This window comes from Calypte anna, chromosome 1 (assembly GCF_003957555.1).
Source record: "Calypte anna isolate BGI_N300 chromosome 1, bCalAnn1_v1.p, whole genome shotgun sequence".
Taxonomy (NCBI): domain Eukaryota; kingdom Metazoa; phylum Chordata; class Aves; order Apodiformes; family Trochilidae; genus Calypte; species Calypte anna.
The window spans coordinates 26,506,362-26,533,221 of record NC_044244.1 but is presented as its reverse complement, the minus strand read 5'-3'; the positions used below and the strand labels follow the sequence as shown (position 1 = coordinate 26,533,221).

At 40.4% G+C, this 26,860-nt stretch overlaps 2 protein-coding genes across 4 annotated transcripts; both read left to right on the top strand.

Moving 5' to 3' along the window:
- The first annotated feature begins 2,678 nt into the window (after nt 1-2,678).
- IFRD1 (interferon related developmental regulator 1) lies at nt 2,679-14,789 on the top strand. The gene is made up of 12 exons (XM_030446201.1): nt 2,679-3,019; nt 5,166-5,270; nt 6,170-6,251; nt 6,681-6,805; nt 7,098-7,255; nt 8,474-8,524; nt 8,624-8,802; nt 8,914-9,022; nt 10,821-10,955; nt 12,155-12,283; nt 13,271-13,366; nt 14,114-14,789. Exons 1-12 carry the CDS (start codon nt 2,974-2,976, stop codon nt 14,201-14,203), a joined length of 1,305 nt encoding a protein of 434 aa, XP_030302061.1. The 5' UTR covers nt 2,679-2,973; the 3' UTR covers nt 14,204-14,789.
- A 963-nt stretch (nt 14,790-15,752) lies between these two features.
- On the top strand, nt 15,753-25,555 carry LSMEM1 (leucine rich single-pass membrane protein 1). 3 transcript variants are annotated; one of them, XM_030469343.1, is made up of 5 exons: nt 15,753-16,173; nt 17,057-17,248; nt 19,583-19,714; nt 22,971-23,108; nt 24,888-25,555. In XM_030469343.1, the coding sequence occupies exons 3-5, from the start codon at nt 19,588-19,590 to the stop codon at nt 25,094-25,096; spliced, it is 474 nt and encodes a 157-aa protein (XP_030325203.1). In that variant the 5' UTR covers nt 15,753-16,173; nt 17,057-17,248; nt 19,583-19,587; the 3' UTR covers nt 25,097-25,555. The 3 variants fall into 3 exon arrangements, with proteins under 3 accessions (XP_030325203.1, XP_008494379.1, XP_030325204.1); XM_008496157.2 differs by lacking the exon at nt 15,753-16,173 and having other exon boundaries at nt 16,221-17,248; XM_030469344.1 differs by lacking the exons at nt 15,753-16,173; nt 17,057-17,248 and adding an exon at nt 17,826-17,986.
- The last annotated feature ends 1,305 nt before the right edge of the window (nt 25,556-26,860 follow it).

Here is a 26,860-nt window from a genome sequence, read left to right as displayed (position 1 = left end):
CATAACCAAGTGTAGTCACTTGGATCACTTGTAACCATCACCAGACCTGCTTTGTCCTTCTTGTTTGGGTGTTGTGGGTCTGCTCCTCCTTGGTAATGAAGCCACTGCCATGCCTGCCTTGGTGTCACCCACTCCTCCCAACTTGCTTTGCCACTTCATAAAACACGTTTCTCCAAGGGATGCCACCTCTCACCTACTGTTTGTATTGTTGGTACCAGGGGGACTGTGACACCCAGACACCAGCAGCTCCAGCACAAGTCAGACAATGGATATACAGACTGCCAACACCACATGACTCTCCTTTTAGCCAGAGATTTTTGTTAGAAAGCTGTTGTGAGCCAGCCTGCTGGTGCCATGCACTCCTGCCAATGGCATAAATCAGGATAGTGGGTAACAAGTCAGCAATTGAGACAAAGAGTCTGTTCTGTGACACACAGATGGCAAAGCTAAGCAGCTGTATGCAGCTCCTCTTGTGTGACCCCGCTGACCTGCTGATCAGATAAGTAGGGAATCTCAGTTACCTGAGGACTCTGTATTTCAGAAGCCCAAGTAAAGTTTAAAATGGTCGCATATTCAAGGCAGCTGTGAGCTCTTTGGTTTTGTCACATTTTATAACTTAGCTTGGCAATCTGGCCAAACTAAGTCTGGCAATACCATTCTGTACCTTAGGGGCTGCTTTTCCCACCCCAGCTCCAACATTCTCTCCCCTCCCTCTGCAGGGCTTTACCTCCATCTGTCCCAGTGAGACCATCTTCAAACATACAAAGGCTACGACACTTCATTCTTCCAGTGAGATACTCATATCTACACACACACACTTCTGTGTGCTGTTCCTACTGTCACATCCAAAAAGGAGTTCAGCATTAAACCCAGTCCTTGCCACCAGCCTCAGGCAGCACTGCTGTGAGGCAGAGCTAACAGCACAAAGGTGAGGATTTCACTCCAGGCCAGTCAGCCTGCCCCTCCGAGATTAATCTAGACATTACAAGGGCCAGCAGAAAGGAAGTGGTTAGGATGTGACTGACCACACCAACATGTTATTGGCATCTCCCACCCCAAACACGTACATTGTCCAAGTTTTCTTGGCTGCTAGTAGTTGCTGTAGCTTACCCAGCACTGCTTCCTTGGTCTAATATAGCCTTGTACACCCAAGGGTACAGTTTCACCTTATTTAGCTCCAACTCCCCCACCTGCTCACCTGGAAAGCTGTCTCCTGCTCTAACATTTCATGCTGAAACGAGTGCCTGAAACACTCCTGTACACAGGCAGTATGTACTGACTTTTGTCTCTTTTCTGCACTTCTTAAATAGGATACTAAAAGAGTTGGCTACAACCCTCCAGCAATTTGACTTTTCTGTGCTCGAGGGATTTTCACCAGGAGGCTCACACTGCACAGCAACGCAAAACACTGAGCTCTACCAGCACCCCAGGTACCACAACTTCCAGCAGCTGTCATCTTCCAGAAACAGACACCACCAGTGTTTCCCTATTCAACGCCCACAAATGGGTCACTCAACCCTACTTGCTTTATTTTTCATGTAGCATTGGAATAGATTTGTTATCAAAGTTTACCTTTCTGGAACTCCGTGTAAACACTGTTTGTATGCAAAGGGAATATACACAGTGCAGCCATTGTTCTGCTTTATGTAACTTTTCAGCATGTTCCACAAAACTGCCTTCCCTCCCTCAAATGCTGCAGTACTGTTACAGCCCATCAGCCAGACTTCACAAACATTATCTGCATTCCAGAAACATTATAATCCAGTCTCTGGAAAGTAACACTATCCTCTATTTATTTCAAGCTCAGCAGAAATCAGGAAAAACACCAAACATCAAATTTGGATTAAAAATAGCACCATGGCGTAGTCTAAAAGCTGTTATTAACAAAAATGTGACCAAAAAAAAAAAAAAAAAAGAGAGAAAAAGTATGTTTTGAAGAAGGAACCAAGCTTTGCTGTATTTACAAGGGTCTAAAGAGAAGGCAGAGTCGAACCCATTTGCCACTTCCTTTAATATGGACACGGAAAGCAGCGCTAAAGGCGTCCCCGTCCACCGACAATTACTTCCTCTGTCAGAACCGACCCGTTTTCGCCGCCACCGACACACAGCCCGGTTCACAACACCCACATACAGCAGCAAACTGCGTGGGCACAAGGCGCTGCTCCTTTGTCCGCCCCGCCTGGGATCTCTCCCCGGCACCCTGCGCCGAGCCCGCTCGCCCCGCTGCTGGCGCCCGGCCGCCCATGCGGGATTCTCAGGCGCCCACAGAAGGTCCCGCCGGTGAGGAGCGCCAGGGCGGGGACGCCTTAACCCACCAGCCCGTCACCCCTCGCTGGCCCCCGCCGCCAGCCCCACAGCGGGGGCCTCGCTGGCCGCTGCCAGCCCCCGGTGGCGGCCCAATGCCACGGCCCGGCGCCAGCGGGTCAAGCCGGGCCGGACCGACACCGCCTCCCCCTCCCCCGCGGGCTGACAGCCAAAGCCGCCTCTCCCGGCGTGCACCGCGGCGCGCGAATCTCCTATGACGTTACAGCGCCACGGGTGGGCGGCTGCGCGGCTGCGTCACAGGCTCACGCGCCTGAGTCACCCGCGAGCCGTCGCACCGCCCGCCCATTGGTCGCGGCGACGGCGCGGCGCGTGGCCCCGCCCCCGCCGCCAGGCGGGCTATAAAATCGGCGGCGGCCCCACCTCTGCGCCTTTCGCCCCGGGTGTCTGAGAGGAGAAAGATGCATCGACTCCGCTCGCGGGCCTCCACGGGGATTTCTGCCTTCGCCGCCGATTCGTCCTCTGCCTGCGTTCGCCAATCACCCCCGCTGCCCCGGACCGGGAAATCGGCCTCGCAGAAGCGTTGGAGTAAAAAGCGATCCTGCTCTTCCATCGGCTGATTATCGCTGATTCCCGGGCCGGGGGGAGAAGAGAGACCGAGACCCGGAGAGGGGCCGCGGGAGCCGAGCCGAGCTGAGCGCCGCTGCGACCATGCCCAAGCCTAAGAAGCGGGGGAGCAACCACCAGCGCGGAGCCGGTGAGCGCGGGCGGCGGCTCGGAGCGGGCGGCCTCGAGGGGCGCGGATCTCGCCCGACGTTTCCCAAGGCGCCGCGGGGGCGGCCTTTGCCGGCTTAGAGAGGCCGCAGCCGGCACGACCGCTCAGGGCGGTTGCGCCCCGGCACCCCGCGGGGCTCCAAGGGTAGCGGCAGGACCGGCATCTGCGGCCGCGGAGCTTTCCGCTGGGCGGGACGGGACGGGACGGGAGCCGCGCCTGGAGCCGAGCGCGGGCCGAGCGGCGCCGCGGGGCTGTCAAGGGGGCGACCCCGAAACCGCCACCTCCCTCCGCCTGCGCGCATGCGCCCGGGGGCGCGGGCGGCCCCGGGGAGGTGGCAGTGGCCGTGCGTGGCGCCGCCGGCGGACAGCAGCGCCCTGAGGGCAGCGGCCGGCGCCGGCCCCGCCGGGGGCCCCCAGTCCGCCGCGGTGGCGGTGCCGCCCGGCTGACCCTGGGGCGGCAGAGGCAGCCGGGGCCTTGTTAAAGGCGCCGGGGCGCGTCCCCGGCAGGCACAGGCTGCGGTGTCTGGCCCTGCTCCACCGCCGACGGCGTGGGCCCTTCCGGGGCGGGGAAGCCGGCTGCTGCTGTCACTCTGGTGTTTTTGGTGGTTGGCGTGGATTAGATCTGCGCGTTGTGATCTGAAAGGCTGCGATATTTTTTTTAGAAACCCATCTTCTTAGCCTTAAAAAGGGTATTAGGAAAGAAGCGATCTTAGTAGGGATCCAGAATGTGTGTGGCTGAGGTGTGATGCATGGTAGAATGGAGGTTTTGTGGGGTGGTGAGACATTGCGCTTGAGGCTACTGTAGCTGTGAGCGGAATCTGTCTCTCCGGTATCAAATACTCAGGAAGTGAGCAATCCCGTGGGGTCTTTCTGCAGCTCCTTTTATTTTAATTTGTGAAGGGCTGGCAGTCATTCATGCCACTACTGCCTTTGAGCTTCCCTGCTTGACATTACTAAAAGCAAGAAAGTGGTCGTGCCAAAGCTCTGAGCTTCCAAGTTCTTTGTCCTGGATATTGGCTAATGTTTTGTTCTTAGTAGCTATAGGAAACGTAAAAGTCCAGTGGTGCAAGTAAATAGTTTTCAGCTAAGAGCTGAAAGTCCTAAAATGGGGATTTAAGTTTACTAGAAAGCACTGGAATAGTGGTTAAGTCAAAGTTGATTCTGTTGAGTTAAAAACACTTTTTGGAGATCTTGGTAGTCAGGAAGCATGCCTGAAGCTGGCAATAACTGTGCATTGCCTTATTAAAAAAATTAGAATAGGTTGTACCACAAAAAAATAGGTGGAAGAGCAGAATTACTAGTTCTTTAAATGGCATTTGGGAGGTGTTGGAGAAATAACAGTAAAACTATTCTTTAATTGATCTGCTTTAGTAAATGCAAATTAGGTGCTGGGATAGAACAGCAGCAGAAATGACAGTATCAGTAGGTTAAATGCCTTCAGCTCAATGCTGTAACAAGAAGATATGAAAAGCTGTAGAGATGAGAACTGGTGAAAAAAAATACTGCTTTCTTCAAAAAAGTTAATGTTACCAAACTGGTCTTCTGGGTGCTGACAGGGAAAACTGTTCCCTTGTTGGAAGCATTTACTGTTGTGGCTTTTATTTGTAATTTTGTACTAAAATAGGGTTGGACATTGCTGATGTTGCACATACTACACTTAATTCTGTAAATCCCACATTGAACTGGGTAATGTATGTTTACCTGAATCTATAACTTTGTTGGCTTGAAGTCCCTCAAAACTGAAAAATAAAGATTGTGGCAATATTTTTAGGGAGCTTGTCCTAGCGGTTAAATTAATATAGAGCTATTTTTAAAGCACAGTCACAGGACATTGCATAACGTGAAGCTGATGGTACAAAGATCATCCTAAATCTGGAGCTACTAATTATGAGAATATTTTGAAAACTAGGTGAGCTCTTCCCCACTATTCACAAATGATCTTCTAGAACAGAGTCAACGAAGTCTTAAAAATGGGTGGGAGTAAAGGGAGAAGTGAGGTAAGGAAATGTTCTCTCTGTGTCTGGATCAGGGAGAGTGAATCTGTTGGGAGGATGAAAATCTGCTTTTGGTGTTAGAATCTTCCTTTTGTATATGAAGTGACCAGACTATTGTATTTCTTTTTCCTTAAGGTGGTCAGCCCAGAAATGTGCAGCCTTTTAGTGATGAAGATGCTTCAATTGAAACTATGAGCCACTGCAGTGGCTTCAGTGATCCTGCTAGCTTCACTGAGGATGGTAAGTCCTCTCATTTATACCTATTCATCTTCTTGAAAATATAATACTGAGCTTACCTAAAAGTTGAAGTACTAGACTGTAAGTAGCAGTAGCAAAATAATTGCATTCTGTTAAACACTCTTAAGATCATTAATCTAGTGGTTATTGTGCAAGCATATAATCCCATGTTTCATGAGCCTTTCATGAAACTATTGTACTTCTTCTATTAAAATTATACAATGCTACCTTCTGAAGACAGTAGGAATTTTGAGGTGCCTTACAAAAGATTGATCTTCATAACATGTATTTGAGGTGGCAAGAACTGCACAAAGAGCTTAGGGTGGAAAGAGTCACATTTGCCTCTTTTGATCTAGATTTGAAATTTGTTTCTGCTACCTGGGCTGCTCTAATGTCATTTTGTTAGGAAAAGGGGACCTGAAAAAGCCTGTTACAGGGGGATAAGGCAAGGAGCCCCCCCTGTGAATACTTCCTGCCCTTAATTGAGCTGCTGATGCAGAGACATCTGAAATGATGCCAAATAGGGCAGGCAGCTTAGCACGCACTGCATTGGTGGTGAACACCCTGCTGGATTCTAGGGCTGAATGAAATTGTGCTGCTGACAGGATTGGCTGATGGGCATCAGTTATAGGAAATTTACTTAAAACCTGATTAGCTTCCTCAATAATTTGTCACATGTAGGAATTAGGTACAGAAATAGCACAGAGGTATCAATAGATCAGTTTTGAGGGGCGCTGTGATGTTGTAGGCCTGACACCATACTGTTGCTGTACTGCTGAACAGTTCTGTAGTTATTGTTCATGTTAAACAGCTTTCTTAGCATTAAAACTGTTAAATGTTGTATATTACAGTCTGCTAATAAAATGTGTATCAGCAGAAATAAATTATTTCCTCTGGATTAGGGCCTGAAGTTGATGAAGAAGCCACTCAAGAAGACTTAGAATACAAATTGAAGGGATTTATAGACCTTACATTGGACAAGAGGTATAGTATGCTTTGAAGAAATGCATTTGTATGTTGTTTTCTGGCTTCCTCTGATATAGTAAGGGAAACACGCATCAAAATCTTTGATATGCCTCCTGAAATGACAGCTTCATGCTGAGGAGGACTTACTTCTGTATCTGAAAAGACCTTTCTTCCCCTACCAAGTTGCTGGATGAATGACAGACTATCCTAATAGGTTGAATTAGAGTGACCTTATTTCTAGCTTGTTGTATTACTGTGAACTCTATCTACAGTGTAAGTTTCCTTGTCCTTGAGGAAGGAGGGAACTCCTAGGATTTCATAGTGCATGGTAGTGCTGGGGTTCCTCTTCTTTTGGGTTCAGAGAAACGCAAGCTACCATATAAACAAAGGCTGAGCATTAACTGGTGTGTACTGATTTCAGGCCCTCTTCCTTCTCTCTTCTAACAGTGCAAAGACAAGACAAGCAGCTCTTGAAAGTCTGAAAAGTGCTTTTTCTTCTAAAATACTCTATGAATTTATCATGGAAAGGAGGATGACACTAACTGATAGCATTGAACGCTGCATAAAGAAAGGTAATTACATGCTTACTATTAGAAAGCAATAATCCCCAGGAAGTAGCTTAGTGTTTAAAAGGAATTAAGATGGTGAGGCTTGTCTGGTACTTTACAGAGTGCTTAATTTAGTTAGAACTACGTTCCTTTTTTGAATTTAGATGCTGTATTTTAACTGACCTATAAGATTCACTGAAATTGTCTTCTATCTGTTGATTTATGAATTTCCACTCAGAAGTTTTCTGACTAATTATTTTTAAAGGAAAGAAGCCATGCACAAGGTGATAACTCATCATGGTGTGTTAATCTCTAGGTAAGAGTGATGAGCAGTGTGCTGCTGCTGGACTGGCATGTCTTCTGTGTGTGCAGATGGGCTCAGGAATTGAGAGTGAAGAGGTTTTTAAGACCCTTGGTCCAGTTCTGAAGAAGATTGTCTGTGATGGAACAGCCAGTACCCAAGCCAGACAGGCTGTAAGTATAAAATGTTTATTTGTCAGGCAAGGGCAGAGGGCAGTTTAACCAGCTCACTGTTGTGTAATCCAGAACAAAAGGTTACTACACTACTGTAAACGCGTGTTGATGTATGCTCTGAATGATCCATAGCTCTTTTCATTGGCTTAAAAAAGTTCCACCTAAAGCTTGAAGGTAATTTTCCAACCCAGGAACTTCTTAAAGAGCTGTTACATGGAATAGTTTGTCCAGTGTCTTAACTCAGCTTTATTGCAGTCCTCCTTACTGCAGTTCTGAGGACTGATGCTGAGGTCATATAGGAAAACAAGTTTTCCCACTGACTGATACATCCTTCCCATATTAATTTTAACTTTTTTATAGCAGAGAACTGCTAGTTATGCTAATGTATTTATATATGATAAAATTACCAATAGCAGATACAGAACTATGTGTGGGATACATTTGTATTGCCAAAAGTTTCACCCAGTCATCTCATCTATACATCAGTGATAAGCTCAAAATACTGACTGAACAGTCTAAAGCTCTTTGTAGGTTTTTTTTTATAAACTTAAGAGTTTTAATTAACATTCTCCAACTTGCCTTTATCCTGTCTATTTCTCATATTTTACTCAAGCTGTGTTGCTATGGATGCTCTCAGCTGGAAGAGGAGGTAGTAGTAGTTCAACAGCATTCGTTTCTACAAACAAAAACTACTAAAGCTTGGGCTGTTTAAGTGTAGTTTTTAGTCCTGTCTGGTTAGTGCAAACATGACTTGCAAATGTGTTTTTCTTATTCTTTGTCGGAGGAGACTGGGTAGACTATAGGGACAGGGAAGAGTAAAAGTTGGATGGTGCTTAGAGAGCAGTCAGTGTCCTCATGCAATTTAATTGTAATAGTGCACAGAGGAAAAAATATTTCCCACAGCTGTGTTGATATCAGATGTTCATTTTTGTTTACCAGCATAATGTCTGCTAGTGAATCCTACAGGGATTTAAAATAATTAGGTGAAAGGAATGCTACATGTATCTTTTTGGAATGGTTTTGCAAATCATATTAAATAATACCACAGGAAAAAAGAGGGCTTATGAATATCATTTGTTGTAAAAGCATTCTGAGAATACAGTAAGAGCTGACTGTTACAAAGTATCTGAATTAAACAGGGTTGAAGACTTTTGATCTGCTATGGTCTCAGTCTCAAATTAATATCAAATGCTGACACTTCTTTTCCTTTTGTTCTAGTGTGCAACCTGCTTAGGCATTTGCTGTTTCATTGTCACTGATGACATTACGGTGAGGATAAATAATACTTAACATACCTTCAAAATAAATAGACAGTATGAAAATGTGTGACTCTTAAGCCACGTCCATGATCTTTTTTCCTGTATTCAGGAACTGTACTGTACTATGGAATGCCTGGAAAATATCTTCACAAAGGCTTATCAACGAGATAGAGACACTAATGGTGTTTCAAGTACCCATAATACTGTGCTCCACATCAGTGCTCTCTTAGCATGGACACTTCTGTTGACCATTTGTCCAATGAATGAAGTGAAGAAAAAAATTGAACTGTGAGTATTTTTCTTGGAAAACAAAATTTGCAGTGACTGTTTTTTTTTTCTTATACAATGAAGCAGTGTCAACAAAATTTACAACCTAATGAGATGTGACTTATTCCTTAGGCACTTGCATAAACTTCCAAGTCTGCTATCTTGTGATGATCTCAACATGAGAATAGCTGCTGGAGAAACACTAGCCCTTCTGTTTGAACTGGCACGTGAAACAGATGCTGTAAGTAGATGTCACCAACTAAATTTTCTAACATTGAGATGATAACAAAACATATACTTTACCCCAAATTGCATAGCACCCTGGATCCCTAAAAGTGGCACTGGGTTATGTTCTTTGCAGTGAGTCTGCCCCCATGTGAGTAAAGCAATGTCTTACAGCAATTTAATTATAATTTTTAGACAAATCTCCACACTGCAAAGTAGGACCAATACAATAAAACTCAATCAGTATGGAAGAGCAACTAGAAATGTAGAGTTACAAGGTTTAAAAGCTAAATCCAACACCAGAGCTTCCAGGATAAAACAGTGTATGTTCACTGTAGTGGGAATGCTTATTAGGTATTAATGCAGACAAGTTTCAGTGATTCTGTGCTCACAGCTGAAATTTTGTTATTTCAGTATCCTTGTTTGGTACCTTGAGAATTATGGCTAGTATTGCATGATGGTTTTACAGAATCTGTAACTGGTTTACTCAGTTGGAGACTAGTCAGTCAATGTAAGGAGGGAAAATTTTGAAAGGATTTGGACATTCTGCACAGAAATTCATGTTGCCATATTTGGTGAGATTTCTTGGGGTTTGCCTTTGAGTTGAATTAGGTGCAGGCTTCTCAGTATTCTCACACACAGCTAAAGTTGGCTTTACATTCTTCAGTGTGTGTTATCAATTCCTGAACTATTTCTTGATAGCACTGAAGAAAATAATCTCCATTTACCCATAGTGCAATGTGGGAATGCTGCCTGAGTGGCTCTGTGCCACTGTCCAAAGTGAGAAAACTCCAATTGAGTCAGGATACTTGACACACTAACAATGCATAATCTGGAATTATATATTGAGATAATTGCAAACAGGGATTGGAGTCTATTGGCTGTGGAAGCCAACTTTGAACCCAAGAAGAGACTGGAACGAGATGCTTTATTTGTTCAAGCTGATTGTAAGTAAACAAAATGCATTAATGAATGAGGCTATAATCACGGAAAACCTATTCTGTTCCACTGAGGATACTCCCCTTGAATCATTACAAAATCTGTTCTTTGGATCCTTAAGTGCAGATTGAAAATGCTCAGTATGTTTTCCCTTTGACCAGTTTCTTTCAAAAGCAAACTCAGCCTAGTCAGCTGACATGACAAAACATTCAAATTAAAAAAAAAAGCACAAAAACTTCTTTTTATATAAGTTTGCATACATTCTTAATAATTAAACTACCACTGAAATAACAAATGTAGAGGAGAAAATATTTCCTGTTAAACAGCTATGAATTGGAGTGTTTTGTTAAGCATTTTTAAAAACTGCTCTTTAATTTTCCACCCCATGCAAGATTTATGACTAAATATTCCATACTGTCAGTCTAACAGTGTCTCACAATCCATCTCCAACAGCATGAATTCTGTGCTTATAACCTGAAAGTGCTCTCAGCTTGTCAACAGGAGTGGCAGCCAGGTTCAGCAGATGAGTTAGGCAGTTTGAGTCACTTGGAATTCTGGAGCAGGACAGATTGACAGGTATATATATGCATGCACTGAAGGAGGAGCTGTACTGCTTAATGTGCCTCTGAATACCACTGGAATACAGTTTGATAGTGTCCTCCCTGGGTAAACTGGGTGCTGTGACTTTGTTCTTACTGGCTTAAATGTTGCACATGGAACTCAGGAAGTTAGTGCCACCTCTCTGTCTAAATAACAAAGTAAGAGGTTAAGGTCTATCTGCCCAGAATTTGGAGAGATCCATTTTCCTGTTTGCAGGGGAAGAAGTTAATGCCAGAAACTAAAAAAAAAAAATTAAAAAACCTTTTTTTACCTAGGATTTCTTTTATGAAGATATGGAACTTCTAACAGAGAAACTAAGAGCTCTGGCTACTGATGGCAACAAACACAGAGCCAAAGTAGATAAAAGAAAGCAGCGATCTGTCTTCAGAGATGTTCTACGAGCTGTTGAGGTGATTCTCTTGACTTACTTTGAATATTTGGATTTTAACTTAAGTAGTATACGACTTAATTAAAATAGCTTTACTATTAATAGAATTTCCTTTAACTGAAAGGAAGAGAGAAAAAATACTTTAAATCAGATTTCAGATTCTGATCACTTACACAAAATAAGTGCTTTTTTCAGAACATAGAACAAAGAAAGTCAAGCTTTATTTTGCTCCAAACATGACTTCCATATTGCAGCATATTTCTTTGTTTAAAGAAGGTTAAACATTTCACTGTAAATACTAAGTGCTTTTTATAACATGAGCAGATTTTTTTCATAGAAAACTTCATAGGACACCCAAATTGGTGTCCTTAACTCTGAAAATGTTCATACTAAAATCTCGTGTTGAGCTGCTATGTATAATAAACAAAAAGCAGCTTACTAAGATATGTCTCCAAGTGGCACTTCTTTAATAGAGAGGAGCTGTCCTATTTGTTGTGCTATAATCTTCTGGATTTCCATATCCAGATTAAGAGAACGACACGCAAAGCAGGATTCTAAAAATACTTGATCAGTGACATAACTTCTAAGTAAAGCCTCTAAGACAAATGTCTAACTTCTGTTACTTTCTCTTGCACATCTCAAGATAGATTTTTTTTTTTTACTTGTCAGATAATTACATTATCTGATATTTTTATATTATTGTATGGATAACACCAATGAAATATTAGTTGACACAGTAGTTTAAAATCTCAGGATAAGGAGAAGGCCTTGAAGTCACCTTTCAGACTCTGTTAGCAGAAGAATTGGAGTCCCTTACTAAGCACTTTTTACATTCCATTGTCATAGATGTAGCTTGTCACACTTGAAAGGTGGGGACTAAATGAGGCTTATAAGCTGACTAAAAGATGACTCCTGCACAGAGAACTGGTTTTTCAGGAGATAAATCAATTATTAAAGTTATTTTAAATATGAAAGTTAAATGTTGTCTTCAAAGTGCTATCTGACTTGGAAAATGTCAGCTTAAAGTGTTACATGAGATTCAACATTTAGGTGTGCATTCGTTTATGAAAAAGTAAAATATTTACTGTGTGCAGATCTTTATTATTTGGAAGGTTTTGGTGTGCCAGATTTGTTAATAAAGATAATCAAAGTTCACAGGTACAATTCCTAATACAAAGGACTGTTAAAATTATATATATTGTTTGCTTTAACTTTGAATAGGAACGTGACTTTCCTACAGAGATGGTTAAGTTTGGACCTGAGCGCATGTATATTGACTGCTGGGTTAAAAAACAAACTTATGATACCTTCAAGGAGATTCTGGGGTCAGGGATGCAATATCATTTACAGGTGAGCTGCTGTTTGATACGTGCTCAGACTGTTCCTGTCTGGTTTCTTTGTTAGTAATTCAGCTGATTTATAAAGCCATCAGTAGAACATAGTGAAATGATGGGCTTCTGTTACAAAGAAAAATGGATCAGAAATGTGAAAGACAGGACTTAAAAATGAACTACAGTGAGCTAAAACTGTCTGGATAAGCTGCTTTTGAATTGTAGCCTGATTGTCCTGGGTTAGCAATTAGAAGAATTCTCCAAGAAGCAAGAGATTCAAGCAGAATATCTTCTTAGCATCAGGATTCCTCCTGAATCCTTATGGTCTCTTTCAGCTGAGTCATGTAGTCATCTGCTTCCTATAAAGCTTCATGCCTCCACCCTTCATGCTCAAGCCTTTAAAAAGGAAGGCAAAACTGGAGGAAAAAATTAAGAATGCTGCTTGCAGCCTAATGATGACAGCCTTCCAGAAGGGAAGAGATAGTATTTATCTCTGTTCTAGGAACTGCTTGTGCAGTAGTCATCTGTGTGGGTAAGTAGTAGAAGCAGGAACTGGAGTTTAGGAATATGGGCTCTGAAATAGCTTTGTTAGTCGTGGGGTTAAAATGTTTCAGTCTAGTTCAAATTGCATTTTTATTTGACTGAGGGGAGCCCAAATATGTAACAACTTTTTTGCATGTTTCAAATAGTACTTTGATATTCAGATGTTTAGAAATCAGTGTGTTGTGAAATGATACAGATCTGTGTCCAGCTGCCTACTGCTGTGTAGAGGTTTTAACTGAATAGTATCTAATATGCTGGGACAAAAAAAAAAAAAGAATAAAAAAATTCTCTCTTCTTAAGAGGTCCAGTTTAGTTCTTAGCCTTATTCTGATGAAAGGAAGAAGATACTATAATTTTTCAAATTTGTCCTGTTTCTTACTGGAATACTTAACAGTAGACATCTCTGGAGACTTGCTCATTAGAGGAGAAACTGATTGATTGTTCTAATGTGTTTCTTGTTTAGTCAAATGACTTTCTTCGGAATGTGTTTGAGCTTGGTCCACCAGTAATGCTAGATGCTGCAACTCTTAAAACAATGAAGATATCCCGCTTTGAAAGGGTAGGTTATTGCACCTTAATGTTTTGGCTTTTTTTTTTTTTTTTCTCCTGAATACAATGGTATTCCAAACATGCACTTCAGAAGCTGTCACCTTCTGTTACACTCTTTAGTTCTAAGAGTGCCCTCTGTTGTCACTGGATAAAGCCAAGGCTTTGCATGTGTCTTTGAGCTCTTAAAGTATATTTTCTACATAGCAGGTGCCTTTTCTCCTAGAGGGGTCTGAAGGCTGTGGTTGGTGATTGCTAACAGATTCATGCTCTTAGAGCTATAGGTTTTTGGGTAGCAACCTACAGGAAACAGTAGAAGCTGAGTCTGTATAAAGGTTGTGTCTTGAACTCTCCAGTGTGAAATGGACACCAGGAGTGTGACCTTTTTCTGTTGACTGTAAATGTACTCATCACATGTATGAACAACTTGTGGAATGCCACTACCAAGCTTAATGCAGGAGGCAAACTTCATTTGCATTTTGTCTGTATGATGTTAAGACCAGTTTCCAGCACTGTTCCTAGGTCAGCCTTTCTTATACAGTCCAACTCTTTTTTAAATGTCTAAATATTAAAATTAATCAGCCTTCGGTGCAAAGATATAGAATAATTTTTTTATATTTAGTATATATATTTTAGAAGGCCTACCGGTTTACTTCAGAGATTAATAAAGATATTTTTAGCTGTTTAACATAAGAAAAAAATCACTTAAGGGCATAAGCCTGTTTAACATCAGTGGTTAATTTTTCCTTTTATTTTCTAGCACTTGTACAACTCTGCAGCATTCAAGGCCCGGACAAAGGCTAGAAGTAAATGTCGTGATAAAAGAGCAGATGTGGGAGAATTTTTCTAGACCTCCTTTTCCAGGAGGGGTTCAATTTTCATAAATAAAATCGATTTGTAATATTTAAATTTTTAATATCTTTAGCCACAGTTTGCACTTGTGCACAGGGATGTTGTATAAAGTCTGTAAATATAATGCATGTTGTTGTTTAGTTGCATATAAACTGTATATAGTTGTTGTAAGATCAGGTGCAGTTATACATTGTAACACTTAAGTTAGATGCACCTTGCTCCAAAAGTTGAGTATATAGTAACTGAACTGTTGAATGGGGTGGGTAACTGTAGTCAAATGCAGTGTGTCAGATTGGATTCTTTATATAAAGGTAAATTAAATTAATTCATTGACCAAATGTTTTGAAAAGATGAACTTGTTAGTGTGAAATTATTTTAGCAACTTTTTAAACTCTTCTGTGGCAATTGAACAAAGAAAATTCTACATAGTATGACTTAATCCTGAAGGAGACTATGAAGTTCAATTACCTTCACTTAACAATGAAGTAAGAAATGACAGGAATACTTGCCTCAGTGTAAAATCATCTTCATGTTCTGAAATTGGATGTTTAATTTTTGGAATAAAGATGTTTCTCACTACTTGATTTCTGTGTGAAAGTGATTCCTGTCTGAATGTAAATCTGAAATGCTAGCAAACCCTAAAGGTTGAAACATACATTTGTTTATTTGCCCATTCAGACAGGTGGTTGGGTAGGAGAAGCCAGATGAGCCTGTACATTGCTTTGGTTTGGAGGTACCTCTTATTTACCTGTTTTGCACAGCAGCCAACTCCTGTTGGTTTGTCATCACTTCTGTAATGGTCTAAATGTGTCCTAGTTCTGTCACTGCAAGCCAACTTGTCCCTTATCTTACTGGAGCGCTTCCAGCTACTCTGGTTTTTTTCATGCTGAAAGCTGCTCCCCTCGTTTTCTGGCTCTAGAGGACAGTACCTGTGACCTGTCTGTCTCAGGGATTATGGGGTGTATGGAATGAAGGCACAAAAACATAAATGGTTTGTGTAAAAGTACTTGTTAAAATAACCTGACCTACAGCTTTAAGAATGTTTATCAGCAGAGGCCGTACACGTTTCATCCCCCAAAACAACTCCACCCCCTACCCTGCAAAAGCTATGATAAGGCAGAGGTTCAGGTTGTTTTTTAAGTTTTCAGATTATAGTAGAACCTTCTCCAGAAAATTACAAGAATCATTTTGGTTGGGGAAAAGCTTTAAAATTGCGTCCAACCGATAACATAGCACACTGGTAACTCCACCACTAAACAGTGTCCCTAAGCACCATGTCTTTTAAATATTTTCAGGGTTGGTGATTCTGCCACTTCTCTGGGCAGCCTCTTCCAGTGCCTGACAACCCTTTCTGGAAAGATTTTTCTTAATACCCAGTCCAAACTTCCCCTAGCATGGCCTGAGTGTTTCCTTTTGTTCTATTTCTTGTTACCTGGGAGAAGAGACTGAACTCACCTGGCTACAACCAGGCTTGCTAATTAGAATATCTGCTAGCTTTATTCTTTTATTCTCAGATGTATTACATAGTAACTTGTTGAAACTATTTAACCTACAACCAGGCTTCTTTGTGGCAACCTGTGCTATTTATTACTGGTGTGTGTTATCAGTGTTTGTCACGGAAACTTCTGACCTTTGAAATTGGTGATGCTGTCTGCCCGTTTGCTCAGCCCAACATGTTTCCCCCCTTCGACCTAAACTGTTGCCACAAGCCTGCTGGTCTTTCTCATGGCTCTGGGTAGTCTCCTTTGGCATGTTTTGCTGGTGTAAAATAGCACTTTCCATAGCTTCCTGTCTTGCCAGTGTTCTGCCAGATTCCTTTCTACAGTACCTCCTGGCAGGGGGCCAAGCATGTGGTTGCCTTTTTCCCCTTTACACGGTGGTAGCTGCCAAACACAGAGACCAGGAAGGCTCCCAAGGCTGTTTGAAGGCAAGATGTGCTTCTTTTCCTGCCCTACAGACATCTGATGGGTTTGTAAACCTTTTTCATCTTAGGACAGGAGAGGCCAGAGAATCTTTGTCTTCCAGTTAGGATGGTGTCAGAAATCTTTCAGGGACAGAGATGAGATTTTAATTTTTTTTTTTTTTTTTTTTTTTTCGTGGCTTGTGCATGTATCCGTGTTTGGAGGGAGGACTTCTGGAGACTCCTGCAGAGAGAGAACAAAGTTGTTACATCTGCATTTCTGGCTCAGCTACTGAGCAGTGGCAGAGCCTGTCAGCTTGTGGTGGGAAACTGTGTGTCAGATGGTGTATCCTCTCTTGCCTCCTGAAAGAAAAATACATTTATTTTCAGTTTAAACGGCTACAAAATTTTTAGACATACAGAATGGCTTCAGAGAGGATTTGGTTTTTGGAGCCATGGTCCCTTCATGTCAGTGTCAGCTGCCTGTCTTTACAGTGTGCTGTGCCACTGCATTCTGCAATGTCAGCAGCAAAAAAGTAGTGATCAGGAGGACTGTCTGCAAAGGAGCAATTACCAGGACTCCCAAGCACTTCATCAGAATTAATTTAAACATCTGAGGATGGCAGACCAAGTAGTCCATCCCATAATATTGTCTCACTTGAATTTGTAGGATGTGCAGGAAAAGAGAAAACCCTGGGTTTTTTTAGTCTATGCCTTTAAAGTACTCATAACTGCAATACTATAGATATGACTCTTCTGCATAGCAAGCTGGTTACTCATAGCTACAGTGCTGTAGATATGACTCTCCTGCATAGAAATGAGCTAAAGAGGCAGCATAAACCAAAAGCTTTGTGAAATATTCATCATCAGTAACAAACCTCATTTTCCATGGTAGGATATTATCACAGTGATTCCGATATAATATATATGTGCTGTTTTCTTTTTAAACAGATCAATATTGGGAAGTCAGTAATACTGAGCCAAGATGAACTCTAAATATAGATTGGAAGTGACAGTCTGTTTCGTAGCTGTCTTCATGGGTCCCGCAGGAGCTGACAGTTTCCTATAGGTCTAAAAGTAGAGAGAGGAGTTTTCTTCGGGTGATTTTCACTGGCTGATTTCTTCCATGCTGGCATTTGTGTTGTAAGTAAAATTTCATTCTCCAAGTTTAATTTCCTTTTAGACTTGGTTGTTTTCCTTTTTCTGTGAAGAATTTTAAGGGTGTTCTCATAATAAATGACCACAACAACTTAAGGAGAAATTTAGAAGTTGAAAGGTTAAAGTACAGGACAGTAACTCCAAAACTCATAAAGTTTAGATTAGATTGTTGGGAAATTAATACTCCTGGTCAGTGACACCCGTGTCTGTATTCTCTCTTGGTTGTTTGGCATGTCAATGGAAACAAGCAAAAGTAGTGTAGACTTCATGGAATTAGTAATAATTATTTTTATCACCACTAAAGTTGCCTGCACAGTGAAGAAATCGGTTTTAAATAAGTAATAATGAAAGCAGAAATATAATATTAATGAATCAAAGGTACTCACTTTACAGCTCAAGTTGTTAAGCAGAGTCTTCCCTCAAGTTTCCTGGAGGTACTAATCAAAATACCCATGAGAGCAGCTGCACTTGGGAAGCTAAAAATAACCAAGAGCTTCTGCACGAGGTGGTAACTTTCAGCACGCTGTTGAATCGCAGGGCTTTGTAATGCTTGCAGTTTGCTGGGGGAGTATTTGTGGGGAGACAGCAGCACCAGTGTTGGGGGGGACGTGGCTTGCAGACCACGTCCCCTGGGGTCACACCACATTCTAGGGGAAAGAGAGTGGACACAGCCACCTGTCCTGAAATCACTGCTGCACGCCTCAAAACCACTCGTCACGTAAGGTAATCTCTTCTGTGCCAGATTTTTAACCTCATCTTTGATTCTGCAGCAACAATTCTGAACAGAGAGAGAAAAAAAATCTGTAATCTTGACTTGCACTCTGTTAAATAGAAATATAAAAGTACACAGGTAGGCCCCTCAATTCCCACTATAAGGAAAATGAGCCCCATTGCCAGGAGGAATTTAAGCACTTAGTCTTCTGACTTAGTGAAACTCAATGAATATTTATTTGGCAAAAAGATGTATTTTAGAATAAGAGGGATGTTACCTGAAGTGTTTTTTCTTCAATGATTGCAGAGCACACTTGCAGTGATCAGTGTAGTCTAAGATGCCTGCTTAGACCACCTCAATTTCCTTATGGCCAGAATTGTAGTTTGCTTCTAGAAGACACTTTTGTAGTCAGGATAGCATAAAGAAAACCAGAAGACTGTTAAGGAATAATGTGTAATTCATAGAGGAGCCTGCTTTGGTATTACTTCTGTTCTATATACAATCTTCCTTCATAACTCTATTCATACAAACAATAATTCAATGAGTTCATGCACCCAGACTCTTCAGAGAAGCTGTTTTTGTTGACTGGGTCTCATCCAGTGCTTTTCTTAAATCAAGGAGTACCAGTCTGAAGAATAGGATTTGCCACCAGGCTTTAATTTGTCCAAAACTAGCATCTATGTGGAGTAGAACCACATTAGAAGATTATTTTTAATCCATGTTTCACAAATAACAACTTCAAAATGATATTCTAAGGTGTATAATCAGGCCCATATTCTAGCTGCTTATCTTCTATATCTGTACCTAGTTTCTTTCCCTTATCTGAGAGAGCTGCCAGGAGCTGGAATGGGCTGCTCAGGGAGATGGTGGAGTCATCATCCTTGGACATATTTAAAAACTATGTAGATGAGGCACCTCAGGACATCAGGACATGCTCTAATGGGCATGTTTGGTTTATTTTTTGTTTGTTTGTTTCTTTTTTGTTTGTTTTGTTAGTTTGTTTTGGGGTTTTGTTGTTTTTTGGTTTTTGTTTTTTTTGTGATGGGGAGGGGCATGTTGACAGTTGGACAGTCTTTTCTAACCATGACAATTCCGTGATTCTGTGATGTCTGAATTATTTGATGCTGAAAGCAGAGGCCCTGAGTGACATCCTTCCTTGTAGTGATCATCAAGGTCTATCTTTCATTTTGGCCAGGATATCACTCATCATTTTATCAAGTACTCAACAAATCAAAGGGGTTATGCAGCTAAATAACTAATGTTCAAATCAATGCTCATGCTGGTCAAATAGGTTTTTGTTTTCCTCTTTTTCCACACACACACACACACACACACACACACACACACACACACACACCTATGTGTAAGTATACACATGTGCACACACACAATGTAGAAATGAAATCTTATAATCACCAAAGATCCCCAAGAATAAACAACTGCAATTTACTTTCACCTTCAAGATATATTAAGTGTGCTGGTCCTTCAAACCCTTTTATTTTAAAGGCTGCTAAAGCTGCTCAGCATTTCCACAGAAGCGGACATTATTATCAGTTATCTCCCATATCTGTGTTTTAATTTACTTTTCTAATTATTATTTCTTTTAGATACAATGGAGAGGCCTTCCTTGGAAATTAACCTTCCTGATACTCACGAAGAAGGAAAGCTTTATGTTGTTGATTCCTTAAACAACCTAAACAAACTAAATGTTTGTCCAGATGAATCCCAACATGCACAAGGTATGTACGATAGGTGATGCTTTGTGGTTTCCTACACAAAATGGGCCATCAAAAAAGAGTTGTGTGTGACATTTGAAAAAACACATGACCACATCGTGTTGCACTGACTTCAGCAGCCCAATAGGCCAATATGTATATGTCAGGCTCTATACTGAAAAACATAAGGAAAAGATTGAAAATGGCATAATTTATACAAATTAATAGTTTAGCTGCTCCTGCTGAGTATTTCTGTTAGCAGACACTTGAAAATCCTTGCATTAGGGATTCACAGTTAAGCCTGAACTTATCTTTCATTTTCACTGGGATCCATGAGGTGATCCCTTGCAGGATAATGTCTCTAGTAAGGGTCAATATACTCCTACTACATGAATAGAATTGTGACTCTTCACAAGTATGAGAATTCAGATGTGGCAATAGAAACACAGGAGAATTTCTGTTCATTCTTGTAAGACAGATCTCCTCAGGACTTAAACCAGATGCCTGAAATATCCCGTGAGACTTTTATGCATTTAAATTTACAGACTCTTTACTTAGAGTTTCAGATACAGACTCTCACACTTGAGTTGGTTTTATACAGCTTTTATCTTTGATTTCTTATGGCAACAAAAATATTTTCACTGATTTATAACTGCAGTCTGTTTGAGTTCTTTGTGACCTGAAAACATCTTAAAGCCTGGAGTTCTTCAGCAGCATTCCACACAACAATATTTCAATCTGCTTTTATTTCCCTTACTAGAATGGCAAACTTGACTCAAGAAAAGCTATAGAAGAACAGCTATGTTTAAATGAATTTCAAATAGCCACAACTTAATCCTGCTTCTAGTTATAAGGCTTAAATATCTTTCCATTACTTCTGTTCCAGAGTTTTGTAGCTTTTCCTAGTGCAACTAACTGGAGTGGTAGTGGTTTCTATATTTAAGACAAAGGTGTTAGACATAAGCTACTTGATTTTCATATGGAGACGGTCTTGATATTGTCAATTCTACAAGTACAAAACGAGCCAGTGGGATAAATCAGTTTTAGTGCCAAAGAAACACTTTGCAGTGTGGCTCTCTTGCTTTCTTTCATAATTTTTATTGGACAGTATTGTTTACTTTCCAGGTAAATAGACAGGGTTCTGTGGGATAATCACATGCATGCTCCTCCCTACATTTCAGCAGTAAATAAAAGTATCCTAGTGTGTATTTTATGCATGAATTTGTGAAGTGCTTTGGTGTATTCTAGGGTTATTCTTTTTTTTTTTCTCTTGGAGATTCTGTAGATGTTTTGTCCTATCAGATAAATTAAAAAAACTTATTTTTTCACAGTCCTTAGCTGCCTTAGTCAACAGTATAAAATTCTGCTTCTTCTGCCAGAAAATTTTTCAACTTCTGATAAATATTAAAGCCTTGCTACCTATCAGTAGCATAGCAGATGCCCAATTTGGTTTAAAAATTATTTTTTGAGAGTGTTGCAGTACACAGCCATCTTTTTGTTCAGTAGCTTAATATGGCCTCTCATAATCAAACCAATTGGCAACCATTAAGCTATTTAAAATGTGTGTACCTTTAAATTGCTTTGGTAGCAGCCACGCAGCAATTTCTTTATGGTTTTGCTGATCAAATGGCCCCACTGTTTGCAGCTTGGCAGGGATCTGTGTTCACTGATTCCTCACAGCACTGCAGCTGACACGTCGAGCCAGCTGAAATAGTAAGAAGCATTCATTAGGCAGAGCAAGCACAGACCACTTTTGAGACCTCTATTGATAGCATAGTATGCTTGAGAAATAGCAGTAGCAGGCTCTCCCCATCATTATTCTGATTAGGAAGAAATATTGGTGCCAGCATCTAATATATGCTGCGTTTGTCAAGAATGCTAAGGGGGAATAAAAATAAACCCCCAACCCCAAATATTAAATGTTACATCCTACCCATGGGCAGGGTCATGTTAAATACAATAAAGAAAAGTAGAGATATTCTGAGAGATCTCCTGCTAGCTCAGTGAATTGGTCAGCCCCAAGTTGGTTCATTATTAAAGTGCTGAATGGTATATGCAGCCTTTCTGCAGTTTTATCACTGCAGGCTCAGTTGCAAAGACCTCAGAGATTTCTGCCAGCTAAAACAAGAACATGATCTAGAAAGATATTTTTCACAGATTCACAGCCTACTCCCCCTTTCAGAATGGCAAGACAGCAACTATAGGAGGACAAACTACAGTAATTAGTATGTAATTTAATATGTATGACTGACACTGAAATGAAATTACAGTAGTTCCCTGCTCCCTCAAAAACATAAAACAAAACCCAAACCTTAGTAAGTAGGTAAAATAATGTGCAAATTTGAGACTAACCAAGTCTGGCTCAAATATGATTTTTTTTTTTTATTCACATGCATTTCCTCATGGTACTCACTTGACTTTCCTAGTTACCTTTAGGGCTCATTGCCACCTCTCTTTTGATGACAACTGTTTATGTAAGAGAAACTACTAACTTCCCCTAAATGCAACATATTCTTCAAAAAATAGTGAACTGGCTTGTTGTGTTCATTTTAGGGTAACATAGCAACTATTTGTCCTTTTCCCCCTCATTCTTCATATGCCAGAAGAATGACATATGTAGCCCATGTGAGAGTCTAATCCTTTTTTGAGAATTTGGGAGGGTATGCATCTCATTTTTTATTGGAATGAAACGAACAAAACTAAAGAAGAGGAAGATTGAAAACATTTGTTTTAATATAAAAAATTAATATCTACATTCATCCTATACAGCATTGGATCTGAACTCAGATGCTTAATTTGGGAAATAAATAATTCTATCATCAAACTGAAAAAGCAGCAAATCTGGAGGATGAGTGTGTAGGATGAATCTGCACCTAGGTTTTAAATGTGAATTTTCTCTCTTCTTTCTTAAAACGGTTGAGTCCATTCAGGTGCTTAGACAGCTTTCTGATGAAAATTCCATTGCAACCTTTGTATATGTAAGACTGAGCTGTAAAGCAGGTCAACATCAACAAAACAGTGTATTCCAATGGCAGAAGCATTTTTGTTGAATATGTTCCAACAGCTATAACAGATGTATTAGTTTTTATACTCCCAAATTCAAGCTGGGCTCTTAAAGTTTGTTTCTTCCCTTCTCATGCAATATCAAAGGAAATAAAATCTGTTGGCCAAAATTATGATGTATTTTACATCATTTCTTGGAGTCAGGAGTGTTTTGTCATGTTCATCCTAGCCAGCCTTAACAAACTTTATCACTCAATGATTTGTCATCTCATAATAGATGAGGAAGAGAACACTGGTGGTACTGGAGAAGACACAACAGGGAGCAATGGAAGAAACCAGCGTTTGTTCTTCACCACTTTTATTCTTACTTTGATCATCAGTTTGGCACTTGTTTCATTCGTAATATTCTTAATAAGTAAGTAAACTAAAGAGTGGTTCTTAAAAATGTAGGGACAATTGGAATAAGAACTTGGCTGAAATGCCTTGTGCTACCTTGGGACATGCTCCTGCTCTGTTTGCATGGTCAAAGGCTTTGCTTGGTTATGGGCAGTGGGTCTTGGTCCTGGGTGCAAAACCACAGGCTTCTACTCTGCACTAAAAGGCACAATTTTGTTCTTAGTTCAAACATTTTGTAAGCTTCAACAACTGTGAAGAACATAGCTCAGCAGGGTTATATGTGTTGCTAAAAATGGTGACTGAAAATTAAGTTAAATTTGAAAGATGACTGTGTGGCAGTGAGATACTTTGGCAACATGCCTTCCATTCCCTTCTGGATAACACTCAGTATTGGTGACATTCCATTGCAACTGGAATTACACCCAGGCTAACTCTTAAATCAAGCTACCTGAAGAAAAAAGTGAAAGTTGCCAGCGAAGTACTGACTAGAAATTGGTTTTGAACTAAGAAAATGACAAATTTTAGAAACAAAAAATCAGATAAGGTAGATCAAATTTGGCACATAGCACTGAGTCATTAGATGTAATTACTGTTCTGCTTCAGCTGGGCTGCTTGGACTGGCTTAGCTAAACATGTGGCTACAGTGACCCTGCTTTATGGAGCTCTTCCATCTCGGGCTTTTCTGGACTAATGGTACTGAACAGTGGTGGTGAATTGTTTTAACTTACAAGTCCATTTTGAAAGAATTGGAATTCATGTGAAATCAAGATTTCTTTTACCCTATAGTAAGGAAGATGCTTGAGCATAAAAAAATCCTCGTTTTCCTTTCTGAACGGGAAGTCCTAACCCTGCACTGAATTTGCCCACATGCACTTAAAGGACAGGCACCAGACAAGTGAAGAACACAAAGGAAATATTAAGTGGTATGATTGTAATACCCAAATAAAAATATCTCATACTTGAAATCTGGATTTATTTAATGGGGAGATGCTAAAAGTACAACCCTGGCATATTAAAATGAGTAATATACCCTTACAGGGCAAAATGGTAATGTAATAGTGAAACAGCTGCTTACAGGGATTAAAGGAGTTTGCTTGAGCTCAGGTTGGTGGAGCCCTGTGGTTTTCAAAATCAATTTCCAGCAGTGTTTCAGATTACATAATCTGAGGCTGTGTTTGCAATCCATAAATTTAGATTCGTTTAGCATTGGCACTGTTAAACTTAACCTTCAAAACCCATGGGTAAATTTAGTTAACTGCAGAAGGACAAAACAAAAATAGCTCCAGAAATATACATGACAGATACTGCATATTGGTTTTCCAGAGGAAACTAGCTTCCAAATGCCAATATTTGCAAAAATTTTCCATTAATCTAAATGCTTTAAGAAATCCAGTGATGTTGGTGTAGTCTGCTGCGTATTGTAGTAAGTGCACTTTTAAAAAAATACAGGTTTTTACTGCCCAGAAATAGGGTCTTGGACCCCTAAATAAAACATTTTCCTGTGGACACTAGTGTCATGGATGCACTCCTAGAAACAGCAAAATTAGCCTCAGCCGTCTTTGATTTTATCATACTGCACTGAACTGAATAAAACAGAAAATAAGCAACTGAAGGAAGTAGTAAGTAGGTCACTCCTCCAGATGCATCACTTCGTATCATTAGGTTCTGCAGTTGTTTCCATGATTAATATTTTTACTCATGATAATTCCCTACAAACTCTCACAGGAATGCAGAAGAGGGTAGTGATGGTCTTGACTTAAATGTTGCCAACTTAATGCAGTACAATTTCCTTTTCAAGTTCAAACTAGAAACAAGATGGACCAAATATCAAGCAGACTAACGTATGAAAAGAAGAACATAGAAGAGCTTAAGAAAATGAACAATATGATATTAAAGCATCTTCGTCAACCAGGAATTAAGGAAAAGGGGAAATACCTCTTCACACAGCCTCCTGATCTTCACGAGAACCTCTTTACCCGTGCTGAGCTGAAAATCCCTGGAGAATAGACCTTCTTTGGAAAGAAATTCAGCTTATTGATGCACTTATGTTTTCACATATGGTACACAGGTTATGTAAACATTCTGATATGGTCACAGGAACATTGGAAAATCCAGCTGAATAAAGGATATTAGAAAATTATATTTTATCCTGTTTTGTGTATATAGATTTTGAAAATCAAGCCCATATGATTTACAGTAAACAATGGATTGTCAGCAATTTTGGGCAAGAGTTTCAGATTTTCTGTGCATTGTAAGTTGCAGGGCTAGGGGCTTACTTTTACTTTAAATGTAAGTGAATAATCACAGAAAATAGTGATTTCTATTCACATGATTCCAGCATGACCTTGTTCACTTAGTCATTGTCCTGTTTCTTTGGAACAAGTTTTGTGCTTGCTTCTGTATTATTTTTACTTTAAGATAACTTCAGATTCCGTAACTTATAAATAAATCCAGTTCTACCATGGAGTTTGTTGGTTTTCCTTTCTGTGCACCTGAGCAGACTGACTTACCACTCCTTTTGTGAAAAAGCAAACTTGAATGAAAGCAAACCCTTTCACTGCATGCTATATTCAGCCCAGATTTGTACTGGCTGGAAGTGAGTGTCTTGTTATCTTATGTGGCAAATGGGTTTAAAGTACTCAGTCTGGTAATACCCATCTCATAGCAATTCTAGTACATTCTACTCAGTATTTGCTTGCGGTTTTTGGCTGAAGACCAAGTGTTTTCATAAAGTGATGTGGGGAAAATACTATATGTTCTTGTACTCTTCCCTATAGTTGCTGTCAGCCACTATCAGAGAAGGACCAGGTGAAATCTGGGCTGAACCTTTCATGTTTTTAAAATGGAGCAGAAGCTGACACCTCACTCTGACCTCACACATTTGTGAACACTGACACCCAAAAGTGTGATCACATAAGGGACTGCTGGGAAGCTTCATAATTTTTGAATTCAAAACCTTCCACTAGTACATAGATTAAGAGGCCACCTTCATGATCAAGAAACAAACTGGCTGCTCTCATCACAACAGTGCAATGGCAGCTGACACTATGGAGCATGTCCAACATTTTCTTTTTTACTTCGAGCTCTCTTTCTCATCAAATGCTTTCTTATCTCCACTGGAAAATTTTACAGAAAAGAAATCAAAGCTGAAGACTTGCATTGCAGTCTCCTTTTCCAGAATGAATGATAGTCCTTGCTGTTATGACTACATCATTTTTTACAGCAGAGTGCAGAACTAGATCCAGGAATCTTTCTTGGTATCGCTCTACTTGGTTTTGCCCACCAATTCTATTCCTGCTATTAGGAGTGCTTCGTCTTATGTCTGTGTTTCACATCACCTTCTTTCTACAACTTGATTTTTCTTTTCCTGATATACTACTGACAAGTCATTCACATGAAGACTGTCTTAAGAGTTTATTACTCCTGCTGCTATCTCCCACCTGCTTTTGTAATTATCTCATCTGGACATCGCAAATAGTTATGTAAAATATGACTTTAATATATAACAGAGAATGATAAAACTAAGCACAGGATAGGAAAGGAACCCTAAAAGCACAATCCAAATATCTTTCTGTAAATGCTGTTAAATAATGAAGAAAAAAAGTATCGTAAAACCATGACATTTGCAATGTAGTTTCTCTGTTCTTCTCTGAGCTATCAGTTGCTTTTTAGTGACAGAATTCTCATCTCTCCCACTCATCTTGTAGCTACTGTAACTGCTTTCAAGCTCCTGTCTTGCACTGACACTCATCCCTACTTCTTAGCCAGGGA

What these genes read in the sequence shown, in the direction of transcription:
- LSMEM1 (XM_030469343.1), top strand. Translation starts at nt 19,588, where the DNA reads ATGGAGAGGCCTTCCTTGGAAATTAACCTTCCTGATACTCACGAAGAA. An exon ending in TGAATCCCAACATGCACAAG is followed by an intron (nt 19,715 to 22,970) that starts GTATGTACGATA and finishes ATCTCATAATAG; the next exon opens with ATGAGGAAGAGAACACTGGT. An exon ending in ATTCGTAATATTCTTAATAA is followed by an intron (nt 23,109 to 24,887) that starts GTAAGTAAACTA and finishes TTCCTTTTCAAG; the next exon opens with TTCAAACTAGAAACAAGATG.
- IFRD1 (XM_030446201.1), top strand. Translation starts at nt 2,974, where the DNA reads ATGCCCAAGCCTAAGAAGCGGGGGAGCAACCACCAGCGCGGAGCCG. An exon ending in TGCTAGCTTCACTGAGGATG is followed by an intron (nt 5,271 to 6,169) that starts GTAAGTCCTCTC and finishes CCTCTGGATTAG; the next exon opens with GGCCTGAAGTTGATGAAGAA. An exon ending in GGATGCAATATCATTTACAG is followed by an intron (nt 12,284 to 13,270) that starts GTGAGCTGCTGT and finishes TTTCTTGTTTAG; the next exon opens with TCAAATGACTTTCTTCGGAA.